Source organism: Artemia franciscana, chromosome 7 (assembly GCF_032884065.1).
Source record: "Artemia franciscana chromosome 7, ASM3288406v1, whole genome shotgun sequence".
In the NCBI taxonomy this organism is placed as follows: domain Eukaryota; kingdom Metazoa; phylum Arthropoda; class Branchiopoda; order Anostraca; family Artemiidae; genus Artemia; species Artemia franciscana.
In genome coordinates this window covers 42,879,908-42,895,786 of record NC_088869.1, presented here as the reverse complement: position 1 = coordinate 42,895,786, position 15,879 = coordinate 42,879,908, and the positions used below count along the sequence as shown (strand labels likewise).

The 15,879-nt window shown below is 35.2% G+C and overlaps 1 protein-coding gene across 1 annotated transcript in view; it reads left to right on the top strand.

The window, feature by feature from the left end:
• Nucleotides 1–15,879, top strand: part of LOC136029335 (beta-galactosidase-1-like protein 2) — a 39,017-nt gene that overhangs the window by 19,617 nt on the left and 3,521 nt on the right. The window contains exons 6-9 of the mRNA XM_065707619.1: nt 3,425–3,577; nt 4,040–4,224; nt 10,548–10,795; nt 15,099–15,305. Coding sequence (XP_065563691.1) covers nt 3,425–3,577; nt 4,040–4,224; nt 10,548–10,795; nt 15,099–15,305 — 793 coding nt within the window. The remainder of the gene's footprint in view (nt 1–3,424; nt 3,578–4,039; nt 4,225–10,547; nt 10,796–15,098; nt 15,306–15,879) is intronic.

The window sequence follows — 15,879 nt, the reverse complement described above, 5'->3', positions numbered from 1 at the left end:
AAAAATGTAGTTGTTGGTTTAGTTTATAAGACACCGTCATTTAATGAGGAAGTTTTTATTGAGGAGATGGAGAATTTAATGGAGAAATTTGATAATGATCATAATATAAAGTAATATAAAGTAGTAATGGGGGATTTCAATATTGACCTTCTTAAAAGCACAAGCCGTCTAGATTTTCTTAATTCAATTCATCCTTCCAGTACCCCTGGTAACTATTCCTACACGAGTAACTGATAAGTCTGCGACTCTGATTGATAATATATTTATCGACGGAAAGCTGCTTGAAAGTTCATATGCTGATGTTTTACTTACGGATGGATCCGATCATATTTTACTTCTTAGTAAAATAAAAAAAATCTTACAGGATTATAAATAAGGCTGTTCAAATAAATAAAAAATCTATATGGGTGATGCAGGTTTAACTTCAGTTTTTGAAGAAGATAACCCGTTGGTCGCGTATAATATTTTTGTTGCAATGTTTACAAAGATTTTAAATGAGACGTGTCCTCTTAGAAGACTTAAAAGGGTTTGAACAAAATTCCCAAAGAAACCATGGATTACCCAGGGTATTCCAAATTCTATAAGTCGGAAAAATCAATTGTATAAAACATACCTAGATGAACCATCTTTCATTAATTTTCAGCAGTTTAAAAATTGTCAGAATACTTTAAACGGATTGAAACGGAAAGCTGAAAAAATGTATTTGCAAAATGAGTGTATTAAGCATAAATGTGATATGAAAAAAACATGGAAAACGTTAAATTCACTCCTGGGTCAAAAGGGTAAAATAGAAGTTATTAACAAATTACAATCAGAGGGGGGGCTTTGACTACCCCAAAGGATGTTGCGAATGATTTATGTGAATATTTTTCTGGTGAGGGAGCAAAACTTTGCGATGATGCTCGGAAAAGAATTAAGGGGCCTCCCAAAATAGTTCAGTCGGAAGTTCCAGTAGAAAATCAGTTGGTTTTTAATGCTTGTACTATAAATGAAGTGAGTAAAATAATCAGTAGAATGCAATCAAATTCAAGTGGTGCAGACGGGATTTCTCTTGAGATTGCTAAATTAGTTAAATAAGTTATAACACCAGTCTTATGTAATTTGATTAATAAATCTATGGAAAAAGGAATTTTTTCGGAAGTTCTGAAGGTCGCTAGAATAATACCAATGCACAAAGGAGGTAAGAGAGACGAACCTTCAAACAAAAGACCCATTTCTATCCTCCCTTTCTTTTCGAAAATATATGAACCAGGCTAACTGATTGCGTTGAAAATAATAAAATTCTTATAAATACTCAATATGGTTTTAGAAAATATAATTTCACAGAAATGGCAACTATTAAACTTGTTGACTGGGTAAATACGTCGTTTTAAGCGGGTCTGATTCCAGCTGCTTTATTCCTGAATTTGAAGAAGGCTTTTGACACGATTGACCGGAAAGATTTTGTCTTGGTTTGAATCTTATTTAAGTGACCGGAAGCAAATTGTGGTGAATGGGTGTTTTACTTCTATGGCTAGTGCGATAACTTGCGGAGTGCTTCAGGGTTCGATACTGCGTCCTTTTCTATTATTAATTTTTATAGATCGGATTAAGTATTATTTGTCAGAGGCTGGTATAATCCTATTTGCAAACGATAATCTTTTACTTGTAGCTGCTCCATCAGTTGATCTACTTTTTAATAAAATGACAAAGGCAATGACCGAGTTTATTGAGTGGGCAGATTTCAATCTTTTGACATTAAATTATACTAAAACTAATTACATTTTATTTTCTTGGATATCTAGTATTGAAACTAATTTAGATTAATAATAAACGGAAATCAAATAAAAGGAGTCGACAAAATCAAATAAAAGGAAATCAAATAAAAGGGAACGAAATATTTTGGTTTTATGATTGATGAAAATCTATCATGGAAAACACATTTAAATAATATAGCTTCAATGTTGTCCAGATCTCTGGGTGTGCTTTGCCGAGTTAAAACCCTAGTATCCCAGAAAGTTTTTCGATTGCATCATTTTTGTCACCTAAAACTTTGTTTACTCATAATGTTAATGAACTTTACACTAAGAATCAACTTTTGATATTTCAAAAACAAGATATTACCAAGTTAGTATTTTCACATATAAATTTATCAATAATATTCTTCCCTCTTCTTTCGAAAATCTTTTCTCCATTAATAGTTATCTCCATAGCCATCATACACGAGGGGCATCAAATCTGGTACACCCATTTAGAAATATGGTTAGAGCTTCTTTTGTAATTAGAAATTTTGCCCCCTCTGTAGGGGATATTATTCCAATTAAAAAAGAAATTCGAGTCGTCTGACATCCTCCAGGGCTGCAGTTAAGAGATTTTTCCTTGCAAAAGAATAGTATGTTTGTATGTATATGTATGTAATTTATATGTTTGTATGTAGTACTATGAAGCGTAGAGAAGACTACCGCCTGCTGCCAACAAACCCTTTGGGGCTTTCTTAGCAGGTGCTGCAAAGTGTTTTGTATACATTTTTAAAGTAAAATTTATCTTATCTTAACTGTACAATGCCACGGCTATATTTGAATTGTATTAATAAAAGCAAAACTAAAAGAAGCAAGGTTTAGTACTTAATATGCGTTTAGACCGTAACAAGCATTCCTATATACAACTTTACACTTCAATTTTTGTTTATTTTTTTTTTTACGAGTTTGGCTTGCCAGCCACGTTGTATGACAAATCAGCTTCATTTGGGCCTTTGGATGCTAGCAAGCTCTAGACTAATGACCCACCAGGCCTAATGGAATTTATTACCCTGTTTAAAGGCAATATGTTGTTGACAGTGTAAGACAGGACTTTTTTTGCACTGGAAATAAAAGCATTTTATCTTGTTAAACGACAATGTAGCTGTCGTTAGAAAGCATTGAACACTGCCGAAGAAATCTCTTTTGTTGGAATTATATGACTTTCTTAATTAATTAAGCGAGCAATAATTGTGTATTAATGAGTTTATTTTTCCTCGAAATTGCCAGCATAGTTTTTTTTCTTAAAACTGGCATATTGACATTTCTGGCAACAAAAATGATTTAGATAGGTCAAAACTTTAACGAAGAATTCTCACTTTTCTCAGGGGGGGGGCTGCATAGAACTTGAAGTGACGCCATGATATCAAGAAGAAGTTCACATTATCTACGGTTCGTAGACAAGTGAAAACGAGAATCAATATATACACACTTGTCGAGTGCTGGGGCCCAGGCTATGCCTGGTCTCCCAGAACTATGTGCTCTAGAAAAGATATATATATATATATATATATATATATATATATATATATATATATATATATATATATATATATATATATATATATATATATATATATATATATATATATATATGTATGTATGTATGTATAAATGTATGTGTGCATCCTCAATATTACTACTTTTAGATATGGCCGCCGAGCTCTCTGTTATATTGAGTGACGAATGGTATGGTAACGTGAATTTTTACATGTTCCATGGAGGAACTTCTTTTGGATTCCTGAACGGTGCGAATGTTCTTCCTATCTTTCCACATTATTTGGCTGATGTCAGTAGCTATGGTAAGTTCTCTAGTCCGTCTATGTTAAGTTAATTTTTCTAATGTCAAAGAATTACTCATCTGACGACAAGTATTGTTTACCTTTATCAGTTTTCGACGAATGGAATCGATATGACTGAAACATTGAGAATATCTGGCTCCTATTTAATTTGGCTGATCCTCCTAAATTGCCCATATCAAGGAATTCATTTTAATGAAAATCTATTAAAGCTCTGAAACAACCTTTATGTTTCAACTCAAACTGTAGATGTGATGAATAAATTGTTTATAGTTACTAAAATTGAATTTTATTAAATATATTTCAAAATGTATCATGAACAAAGAAATTTAAAGAATTTTGTGAAAAATAATGCACGAGTTCGACATCAGGACGGTGCCAAGATCGAATTGGAATTCTACTACTTTTATATTGGTTAGTATATTAGCAAATAATAGGTTACCATATTTTATTTAATTTTTGCAGACTATGATGCAGTCTTGACAGAAGCAGGTGATTACACTCGAAAATATACAATAATTCGTGAGATGATTCTACCCAACCTGCCTCCAATTTATACCCCAGAGCCACCTGAACAAAAGTCCAAGGTAGCTTATCGTGGTGCTGTTCTAACAGAATATGTTAACCTTGACAATTTAGTCAGAAATGTGGTAAGTAATCTATATTTTATGGCCTTTGCTTTGGTTATTAGGCCAAAGGATAATTGGATGAAAACCTCTTTTATGTGGAATATCTTCAGTGCTTCATTAGTTAACATAGAAAACATAGTCATTTGTCACTTTGTTTTAATTTTTTTAATGTTAATAATTTTACCAACAGAATGGTGATACACCGAAACTATCAAAATTGACTGTATATTCGAAAAAGTTTACGAGTAGGTTCTCGGGCAGTTCAACAGGTCCCTGATGATAGTTCCTTATACTTAATTATATAGGGGGGAAAAGTAAAGGATGCGGCACCAGACTTCACAGATATGGTAGTGCGGATCTCCGTGTCATTGCCGATCTTCAGCCAATGCTAGTACAATTGGGGGGGGGGGAATGGGGGTTTTGAAGGAAGCGCAAGAGTATATTGTTATAATAAATGGTTGAATCTATCTATCTCAATTAAAGGAAGCTTAAGACGAAATTGACAGCTTTTAATTTGATATCTCGAAGTCTCGAAGTAGCAGAACAAAACAGAAATAAGAACCCTAAAAAAGAACCAACACTTACATTCCACATTCTTATCACAATATTTTCACATTTAAATCCAAGCCTTAAGGCCCTGCTAAGATTATATTTTAATTTCTAACCTATTTTCCTGCGGCCTACTAACATTATTTCATACTTTTTAATATACTAATTTAATAAATCTATATTCCATTTAAATATCTTCTAATCCAAAATCTGCTAAACAATATAGAAAAATTCTCATACCTGTTAATTCATAAATAACCGTATAAAAATTAACAGTGGACGATTTGACATGCTACAGCAAACTGAAGCTTTTCAATGGCTAATATTGACTGGCAAAAGTTCAAAACTGAATCAGCTGCATTAATTCATTGAAAAATCAAACAGTTCGTGGTAACGAACTGTAGTAAGGAGCGACCCAGCTCAATAGTAACCGAAACTCTAAAAAATCGAATATTGATACCAATAGTTACATCAAAAGAATCGCATTTTAATGCTGATTTCAAATATATAAATTTCATCAAGGTCAGTTATACCTATTGAAAGTTAAGAGCCTGAGAAAATTTGCCTTATTTTGGAAAATAGGGGAAAACACCCCCTAAAAATCATACGATCTTAACGGAAATCACACCATTAGATTCAGAATATCAGAGAACCCTATTGTAGAAGTTTCAAGCCCCTATCTACAAAAATGTGGAATTTCGCATTTTTTGCCAGAAGACAAATCACGGACGCGTGTTTATTTTTTTCCCAGGGGTGATCGTATCGACTCAGTGGTCCTAGAATGTCGCGAGAGGGCTCATTCTAACGGAAATTAAAAGTTCTAGTGCCCTTTTTAAGTGACCGAAAAAATTGGACGGCACCTAGGCCCCCACCCACGCTCATTTTTTCCCCAAAGTCACTGGATCAAAATTCTGAGATAGCCATTTTATTCACCATAGTCAAAAAACCTAATAACTATGTCTTTTGGGACGACTTACTCCCCCGCAGTCCCCTTGGGAGGGGCTGCAAGTTACAAACTTTGACCTGTGTTTACATACAGTAATGGTTACTGGGAAGTGTAGAGACGTTTTCAGGGGGATTTTTTGGTTGGGGGGAGAGTTGAGGGGAGGGATTACGTGGGAGGATCTTCCCATGGAGGAACTTCTCATGGGGAAAGAGACTTTCAATGGAGGGGGCGCAGGAATTTCTAGCATTATTTAAAAAACAATGAAAAAATAAATATGAAAAGTTTTTTTGCTGAAAGTGCCGAGCAGCATTAAAATTGAAAACGAACAGACATTATAACACATATGAGGGGTTTACCTCCTCGCAATACCTCGCTCTTTACGCTAAAGTATTTTTAGCAATTACAACTACTTATTCTACGGCCTTTGTGATTCAGGGGCCATTCTTAAGGAATTGGGACAAAATTTAAGCTTTAGTGTAAAGAGCGAGGTATCGACGAGGGGCGAGCCCCCTCATATACGCAATAAAAACATACGAATACAGAAGTCCGCTACGTAAGTTAATTCATAAGTTACGTATATTTTTTACTTATGAAAATGTTCGTAAAAAATTTAAAGTTAATGCCTTTTTAAGTAATCGAAAAATTGGCGGGCAACTAGGCCTCCTCCCTCGCTCCTTTTTTCTCAAAATCTTTCGATTAAAACTATGAAAAAGCCATTTAGCCAAAAAAAAATTAATATGCAAATTTCGTTTTAATTATTTATGTGCGTAGAGCCAAGATCAAAACATACATTAATTCAAAAACGTCCAGAAATTAAACAAAAAAAAACAAGTTTTTTAAATGAAAGTAAGGAGCGACATTAAAACTTAAAACGAACAGAAATTACTCCGTATATGAAAGGGGCTTTTCCTCCTCAATGCCCCGCTCTTTACGCTAAAGTTTTTTACTGTTTTAAATTGTTGAGTTAAGAGAAAGAGTCAAACTTTAGCGTAAAGAGCGGGGCATTGAGGAGGAAAAGCCCCTTTCACATACGGAGTAATTTCTGTTCGTTTTAAGTTTTAATGTCGCTCCTTACTTTCATTTAAAAAACTTGTTTTTGTTTTTGTTTAATACAATACTTAAGATGGTACTGAAATAATGCGGAATGATAAGACAAATAAATGCTATAATGGTCACATTTACAACATATATCATCAAATAATATACTGAAAATCTAATCAAATAGTTTTCAAGATAATTATAAGCTGTTACGATATATAACCTCTACCGCACTTGTCTCCGTCCTGCAGAAAGAGGTTAAGAGTTAAGCTTTGACCTGAATAAAACCAGGTATAAGAACGCTTGAGTGTTTTGCTAGACCAGTGGTTCTCAACCTTTTTTTCCCCATGGACCCCTTTTCCCTTCTTTTTATCTTGGTGGACCTCTTCATAGCTATTGGACATAAGAACAATTTTCTATTCTTCACTAATATAAATTTTAAGGTTTTTATTATCAAAGAAATAGTATACGATTAAGCTTTATTTTTAAATGAAAACTAACTTAATACAAATAAAATATTCTACTATAGTAATAATAATTATTATTATTATTACTATTATTGCGATAATAACTACAATATTACAATGTTTCTTCCATGGGCAAGCAACAAAAGCTTATAGAGATTAGAGCTCCTCAGGCAGTTTCACCCCAACATTATGTAAACTGGATAAAAAAGGAGTTGAAATTAAGTGTGTGATTAAAAAAAAAGGAAAAGGCATGTTTATTCAATGAGATCCCTGTGCTTTATTCTTCTCGGCGAGTTTATTTATATTTGGTTCTATTGATGTTAATGATAGTCGAAGATCACCCCTTTTCATAATGTCAAGTCTATTGCAATCTTTTGATAACATTTGAGAAATACGACTAAATGCCGCTTCAACAAGATAAGATGTAGGAAAAGCAATAACGTAGAAATGCGCTTTATTCCAGAGCAAAGGTTACTTTGTAGCAACATCATTTGTTTCCCGTATATTGTAGTTTTTATCTTTGAATTTTCCATGCATTATTTCACCACTTTATATTTTGTTGAGGGACTCTTGCAAAGATATGTCTATTTCGGAAACATTAACTTCAAAAGGAATTGAAACCCAAATCAGCATATCCATCCCGAGTAGGTCGCCAACCCGAGTTTGCATATCTTCATGTATATTTTTCAAATATTCACCATATAATGCAAGATCTTCATCTTGCAACTCGCTGTTAACACAGGCCAAACAAGGAAACTGTTCAAATGCACGACGCCTGATATAATTCTTATACAGCTGTAGTTTCCATAGAAAAGCAGCAATAGAACTTTTACTAGATATCAGATCAGAATTGTTTTCTTGGAGCTGTTTATCAAGTGAATTAAATTTTTCAAATATATCTGATAAGTAAAACACATCACGTTTATTTGCAAGCAGTTTTGCTCCAAGTTGTGTGTCAGCAAGAAAGGAAACAATAGAATCCCAAAGTGCAATTAAGCGCCTAAGACAATTCCCCTTTGATAGCCATCTCACCTCTGTATGTAATACAAGCCGCCCAAACTTTTCTCCATTTTGCTTACAGAATTCACGAAAAAGGTGGTCTCGGAGAGAATTTGATTTAATATGGTTAACTACTTTTATTACAACAGTAAGGGCATCATGCAGATGTGCACTCATTTTCTTTGCAACTAAGTGTTGACGGTGTATCACACAATGAACACAATATAAAGTGAACAGTAAATTACAGTAGGAATTGAATTTTTTAGAATAAGAGCGTTCTGAGTTGGTTTTCTTCATGGAACCCCAAAATATCATTGTGGACCCCCAATTTTTTGTGTTTTGCCTGTGGACCCCGGAAATATTACATGGACCCCTAGGGTCCATGTGGACCCCGGTTGAGAACCACTGTGCTAGACTATTCAGTAGTTAATGACCGTATGTTTATTCTGTGCCAAGATGTCATTAACATTGGGGCGCAAATCAGATCATTAGATCGGCAGTGTAAAGTATATGGTTACCTAAATAATACACAAATAGTTGGAAGGGTTATTTCATCTTCTTTTTTGCTGTTAACCTTTTTCTGTTTGATTTACACAAGCTGAAAAAGCCTTGTAACGCTTTTTAGTGGTCAGCGACCTTATGCTTATCTTCAACCAAGATTCTAATAACTTTTGAGTGTCGGATTGGAAAATACTTAGTTAATGATTTATATTCTTCTTTAGTAAAATGTAGATAACTTGAAATTTAATTTTATACTGTTAACTTGATAATGTTTGATTAACATGTACAACCCTTTGAATTTATGAATGAGTCAATTTCAAGAAATTGCTTTGATGTTAGGAAACTAAACTTTTGTCTCAAAAGAGAAGAGACCGTCCCAAATTTAGGTTTTGTTTGCCGGACTAATCTGATTTCCTCGAGTTCTTTTGGCTACTGGGGTATGAAATTCTTATGGAATTGTTATGGAATTTTGTTACGAATATGCAAAGTTACGAATGAAAATAATCATATAGTATTTCAGCACTAAGATATATAAAGCAAAAAAGGTGGTGGTAAACGATTAAGTTTGTGAATAGTTTAATTGGTGTTTCAATGAAAAATTGATTGGAAATTTTAATTAAGAAATTTGAATGCGTTTCTTACGTGACTTGGAGGAGTTAGTGCTTAAATGTCTCGTGCAAGACTGGATTTGTCTGCGTTGGTGATTTCAATTTGTCTGATTTGCGTTGAGATAAATTGGATTTTAGATTTAATCGTTGCAAGTTCTCTTCGTTTTAACATTATTCCAACGCATCTAAGTAGTAATTTTGGGGCTTCAATTAACGTTATGTGCTCAATTAACATGTCTCTCTAACCTTGCTCAGATCATTTATTAGCTGTAGATCCAACTCACGTTAGGTAAAACAGTCCTGAAATTTGACAAAAAAGGTAAAGTTCCATGAGCTAAAAAGTGGAAAAGTTTAGGGAATACTTAAGTTTCACTAGCTTCGAAGATCTTTTTAATACATCAAATAGTACCTCCAGTGCATTTGATCATATGATGGAATTCTTTCAGCTAGTACAGGATTGAATCTTGGATCAACGTCGAAGTACTTGAAGAGTCTTCTTTGAATGAGAAACTCTGCGAGGAGTATTCTAGTACTGAAGGGAAAAGTAAGTCCAAGAATTCAAAATAACTTGGAATCATGTTAACTGAATTAGAAGCATAGCAAAAAAGAGCATTTTGCCAAAAGACTGAGCCAAAGCAAAGGTAATACAAAAGAGACTTGGAAAGTGATAAATGAGCTTACTTGGACATAACTAGAAGTCCAGCCTAGCTCTTAATCAATCTATGCCGATAATGTGAATGATGAGATGGAATCGTGAACCGGTTAGGTTGAGAGTTTTGCTTGCATTGGGAAGAGCGTTCGAGCTGAAGGGCTATCAAACTCTGACGGGGAAGGTAGTAAAAAAAAATCAGGACTTGCTCTTCAGGCAATAATGGCTTCGTCTTAAAGACTGTTAAGTGTGTTATTTATTACCTCGCTTTGTGCACCTCATAAAAACGAAAGTTTCCCTATTCACTGTGAAGTGCCAAACTAGATCCCCTACGCAAACAATGTCCAAAGTTCTCGAAGTTAAACAATTTAACTTCAAACATAAAAATATGAAAAAAAAGCTATTGTGGATAAATGTTGTCGTAGATCCGAAACTAGACTTCTGTAATAGACCTTTCAAGAATTTCTGCCTTTACCCATGGGAAGTCATTTCCCCTCCAGATACAAAAAGCATAGTTACACCATTACTTTTATAGTAAAAACTAATATATTCTTGTCTGCCTTAGCTAATATTTAACCTTTTCTAAGCCAGGTGAGCTTCAGTTCGCGGGGATGAAACTACCTCTTGCTATGGAAGACTTGCCCATGAACAATGATAGCGGACAAAGTTTTGGCTATATTCTGTACAGGACAACAGCCGAGTTTGGAAGTGGTTCAAACTTGACAATTGTAGGTCATGTACGAGATTTAGCTGTTTTGCGAATTGACGGTAAATTGTTGTCAAAGCCTTGGACATCGGATTGGCAGATTGGTAGCTTTGGCTTTTGGGGAGCAGCGTAAGTTGTATTTTTTTGTTTGGTTGTTTTTTGCCTTATTTTAGGGTTATGGGCGACATAACGAATTGACTCTCTTTTTTCTTTGTATGAAATTTACGGATAGTGTTTTGTTGAATAAACTCAATTCATTTTCAAGTTTAACTAAAAACTTTTTTTTTGGATGGGGGGGGTCAATTTTTTCATTTTTTGTCCTACTTTCCATTATAATTCCTATCATTGCAATTTTTGTTCTCTTTATGGTACACCTATATTTCTTATTTCGTTAAAAATGTAGCTCATGTTCCTGCTTTCACGCATTTATTTGTGAATGTGTATACAAACTGAAATAACACTAGAATGACTTTAGAAGATTATTTCAAGGCTAATTTCTTCCCAACTATTATCTACTAATACTAGATCCCCATTCAATACTGCTTACTGCAATCGATTGCAATTGATTTTTGTCACTGACAGCCAATGAAAGACATTTTCTTTAAAAGAAAATGCTTTCCATTTGGCTTCGGTGATTAAGACCAACACCAAGCCGTTTTAATAGCCTATATTGAATGCTGGGTAGGTCTTTTTGTCTTCGGCCAAGCATCCATATTTTCTAATTTCAAAAGTTTATGCCTTAAAATCTTGTCTCTGATGGTTTTATATTGAAACTTTCTCTCTCATAAAGTTTACGGTTAAAAGTTGGAACATTTTTGTCAATTAAATAATTTACAAATGAAATACATAATTAGTATTGTAGTCTTGCGTACTACTGTTGATGAAATCCACAATTATGACAGTTTTTGCGATACGAACATAAATGAAAAGAGAATCCGATGGAAAATGTGTCTCCATTTGTCTCTTTTGGAATTATTGGGGCTTAGGCGCTGACTTAAGCACCTTACAATAAGAGACTTTAGTAAAATTTTAGAATATATGTAAAGTTAAAACTGTTGTTTTTCTTCGGAAAGGAGATTTTTTCATTTAATAAGAAGAACTGGATGTGATACACTTCGGGTAAAACTATGAAGCAGATTTGCCAAAATCAAGAAAGTTGAGATACATAGCCACTTAAAAGAATGCAAAATGCAGTGTTTTTACAAATGGGGTATTTTTGTGAAGAGCCGTACTTTCTGGCGGTTTCAAGAACGATTAAGCATAATATTTCTCATAGATAAGTGAATGAGCTAGTTGTTGCTTTCCATTTCAGTAGACCAAATGCTTGTAAAGAAGTCTATTGTAGCTTTTCCCTGAACCAAAGAACCTGCAATTAAAATGCTTTTGCTCCACAAAACAAGAGCTAAGAGCTCATATGGCACTTGTGACGAGGCGAGAAGAGCTAAGAGCCAAGAGATCATATGGTGTGAGCTCTAACAAAATTCTATGAATCAATAGATTGATTTAAAAAGGAAAATAAGAGGATTAAAAAGGAAATACCGGTCAAGATTTAAAATAAGAGCTCTGAGTCACAAAGTCCTTCTAAATATCAAAATTCATTAAGTTCCTATCACCCACTCGTAAGTTATAAATACCTAATTTTTTCTAATTTTTCCTCTCCCTTTTGCCCCCCAGATGGTCGAATCTGGGAAAACGACTTTATCAAGTCAAATTGTGCAGCTCCCTGACACGCCTACCAATTTTCATCGCCCTAGCACGTCCAGAAGCACTGAACTCGCCAAATCACTGGACCCCTCCCCCCAACTCCCCCAAAGAGAGCGAATCCAGTACGATTCTGTCAATCACGTATCAAGGACATATGTTTATTCTATCCACCAAGTTTCGTCCCGATTCCTACACTCCAAATCCCCACAATGTCAAAAGATCTGGTCGGGATTTGAAATAAGAGCTCTGAGACATGAATTCCTTCTAAAAATCAAATTTCATTACGATCCGATCATCTATTCGTAAGATATAAATACTCCAATTTTCATGTTTTCCAAGAATTCCGGTTCCCCCCTCCAACTCCCCCGAATGTCACAGGATCTGGTCGGAATTTGAAATTAGAACTTTAAAGCACAAGATCCTTCTAAATATCAAATTTCATTAAGATCTGGTCACCCTTTCGTAAGTTACAAATACTTCAATTTTCAAAATTACCCCCCCCCCCCCCGCATTCCACCAAAGAGAGCAGATCCGGTCCAGTTATGTCAGTCACGTATCTTAGACAGGTTCCTATTCTTCCCATCCAGTTTCATCCTGATCTCACCGCTTTTAGTATTTTCTAAGATTTCCGGTCCCCCCAACTGCCCCCCCCCCAATTACGCTTGATCCGGTTGAGATTTAAAATAAGATATCGGAGTTACGAGGTCCTTCTAAATATGAAGTTTCATGAAGATCCAATCACTCCTTCGTAAGTTAAAAATACGTCATTTTTCTTATTTTTCAGAATTACCCCCCCCCCCGCAATTGAGCGGATCCGTTCTAATTATGTAAATCACGTATGCAAGACCTCTGCTTATTTTTCCAACCAAGTTTCATCCCAATCCCTCCAATCTAAGCGTTTCCCATCATTTTAGGTCTCCCCACCCCAAACTTCCCCCAATGTCACCAGATCCGGTCAGGATTTAAAATAAGAGCTTTGAGACATGATATCCTTCTAAAAATCAAATTTCATGGAGATCCAATCACCCGTTTGTAAATTAAAAATACCTCATTTTTCTAATTTTTCAGAATTAACCCCCCCCCCCAACTACCCCAAAGAGAGCGGATCCGTTGTGGTTATATCAATCATGTATCTAGGACTCGTGTTTTTTTTTCCACCAAGTTTCATCCCGATCCCTCCACTCTAAGTGTTTTCCAATTTTTAGGTTTCTCCCTCCCAACTCCCCCCCCAATGTCACCAGATCCGGTCGGGTTTAAAATAAGAGCTCTGAGCCACGATATCCTTCTAAATATCAAATTTCATTGAGATCCGATCACCCGTTCGTAAGTTAAAAATACCTCATTTTTTTATTTTTTCAGAAATACCCCCCCCCCCCCAACTACCCAAAAGAGAGCGGATCCGTCCCGTTTATGTCAATCATCTATCTAGGACTTGTGTTTATTTTTCCCACCATGTTTCATCCCGATCCCTCCACTCTAAGTGTTTTCCAAGTTTTAGGTTTCCCCCTCCCAACTCCCCGCCCCCATCACCGGATCCGGTCGGGATTTAAAATAAGAGCTCTAAGACACGATATCCTTCTGAACATCAAATTTCATTGAGATCCGATCACCCGTTCGTAAGTTGAAAATACCTCATTTTTCTAATTTTTAAGACTTACTCCCCCCCCAACTACCCCAAAGAGAGCAAATCAGTTCCGATTATGTCAATCATGTATCTGGGACTTGCGCTTATTTTTCCCATCAAGTTTTATCCCGATCCCTCTACTCTAAGTGTTTTCCAAGATTTTAGGTTTCCCTCCTCCAGCTCCCCCCAATGTCATCAGACCCAGTCGGGATTTAAAATAAGAGCTCTGAGACACAATATCATTCCAAACATCAAATTTCATTAAGATCCAATCACCCACTCATAAGTTAAAAATACTTCATTTTTTCTATTTTTCCGAATTAACCGGCCCCTACTCCCCCCCCCAGATGGTCAAATCGGGAAAACGACTATTTCTAATTTAATCTGGTCCGGTCCCTGATACGCTTGCCAAATTTCATCGTCCTAGCTTACCTGGAAGTGCCTAAAGAGGCAAAACCGGGACTTTAGGTTTTCCCCCTCCAACTCCCCCCAATGTCATCAGATCCGGTCGGGATTTAAAATAAGAGCTTTGAGACACAATATCATTCCAAACATCAAATTTCATTAAGATCCAATCACCCGCTGATAAGTTAAAAATGCTTCATTTTTTCTATTCTTTGCGAATTAACCGGGCCCCCACTCCCCCCCCAGATGGTCAAACCGGAAAAGCGACTATTTCTAATTTAATCTGGTCCGGTCCCTGATACGCTTGTCAAATTTCATCTTCCTAGCTTACCTGGAAGTGCCTAAAGTAGCAAAACCGGGACCGACAGACCGACAGACCGACAGAATTGGCGACTGCTATATGTCACTTGGTTAATACCAAGTGCCATAAAAAAAGTATGAAAAATTGAGTGTTCTAAAATAAACGTATGTTAGAAAAATGGAGTTAGTGCCAAAAAAAAGTTTGGATTTTGGGCCAGATTTTAGAATAAGCTTGTTGTAGATTTGCAAATTTGAGATAGCTGTACAAAAAAGAAAAAAAAATCTGTTGTGTTACAATGTCTGTTTTATTTTTTAGAGCAATGGTTTTGGTTAGAAAAGAATTGTTTTGTTCCAACGAGGATGAAGGTTAAAAAATTAAATTTAATATTTGATTCACAGAAATAGAAGTTTTACATTTGAGGATGTGGAATATGGTTTTCACGTTATCGATATTCTGGTTGAAAACATGGGACGCAATAACTTTGGAGTTTTGTCGGATTTCAACCAAAAGAAAGGACTTCCCGAAGGACCAGTTCTCCTTGATGACAATGAGATACCCGAGTGGGAAGTCATACCATTTGAGTTTAATTCAGAATGGGTTGAAAGGTTAGTTAAAAGGCCAATTGATTATGTTATACAATAAAAATGTACCAGAAATTTTGACGATAGAAGTTCTGCTTTGAATTTTGGAACTTATGCAACACCAGTGCTAGCCAGAACGAATTTCAGCAAACTATATAGAAGGGTGCCCCTTATATAGGAGGGGGGTCGCCCTTCTGTCTAATGACCGAAAAATACTTAAATTGTGAAGTATCCCAATATTCGAACTGCAGTGATTCGCAGCATTGTTACTGGAGTATGTCTTTGTTAGTCAATGTAATTATAATTAAAAATATGCACAAAGAAATCGCATTGCTCACATTCTCAGCATTTATATAATATACTATCTAAATATTGAACTTACGTTCTGATATAATACGAAATAAAATAATTATGTTGCATGAGCATTTTATGCTTTATAAAATGCCCATGCTGCTCTATTGCCCATGCAGCAATTCTATACTTTTAGGTATTAACACGGAGCATTGATTAAAATTGAGATAACAGAAACATTGGGGCATCAAGAATTTATAGTTTTTGAGGGTTATATATTTTATCTAACCCTTTAGTTATTTTATCT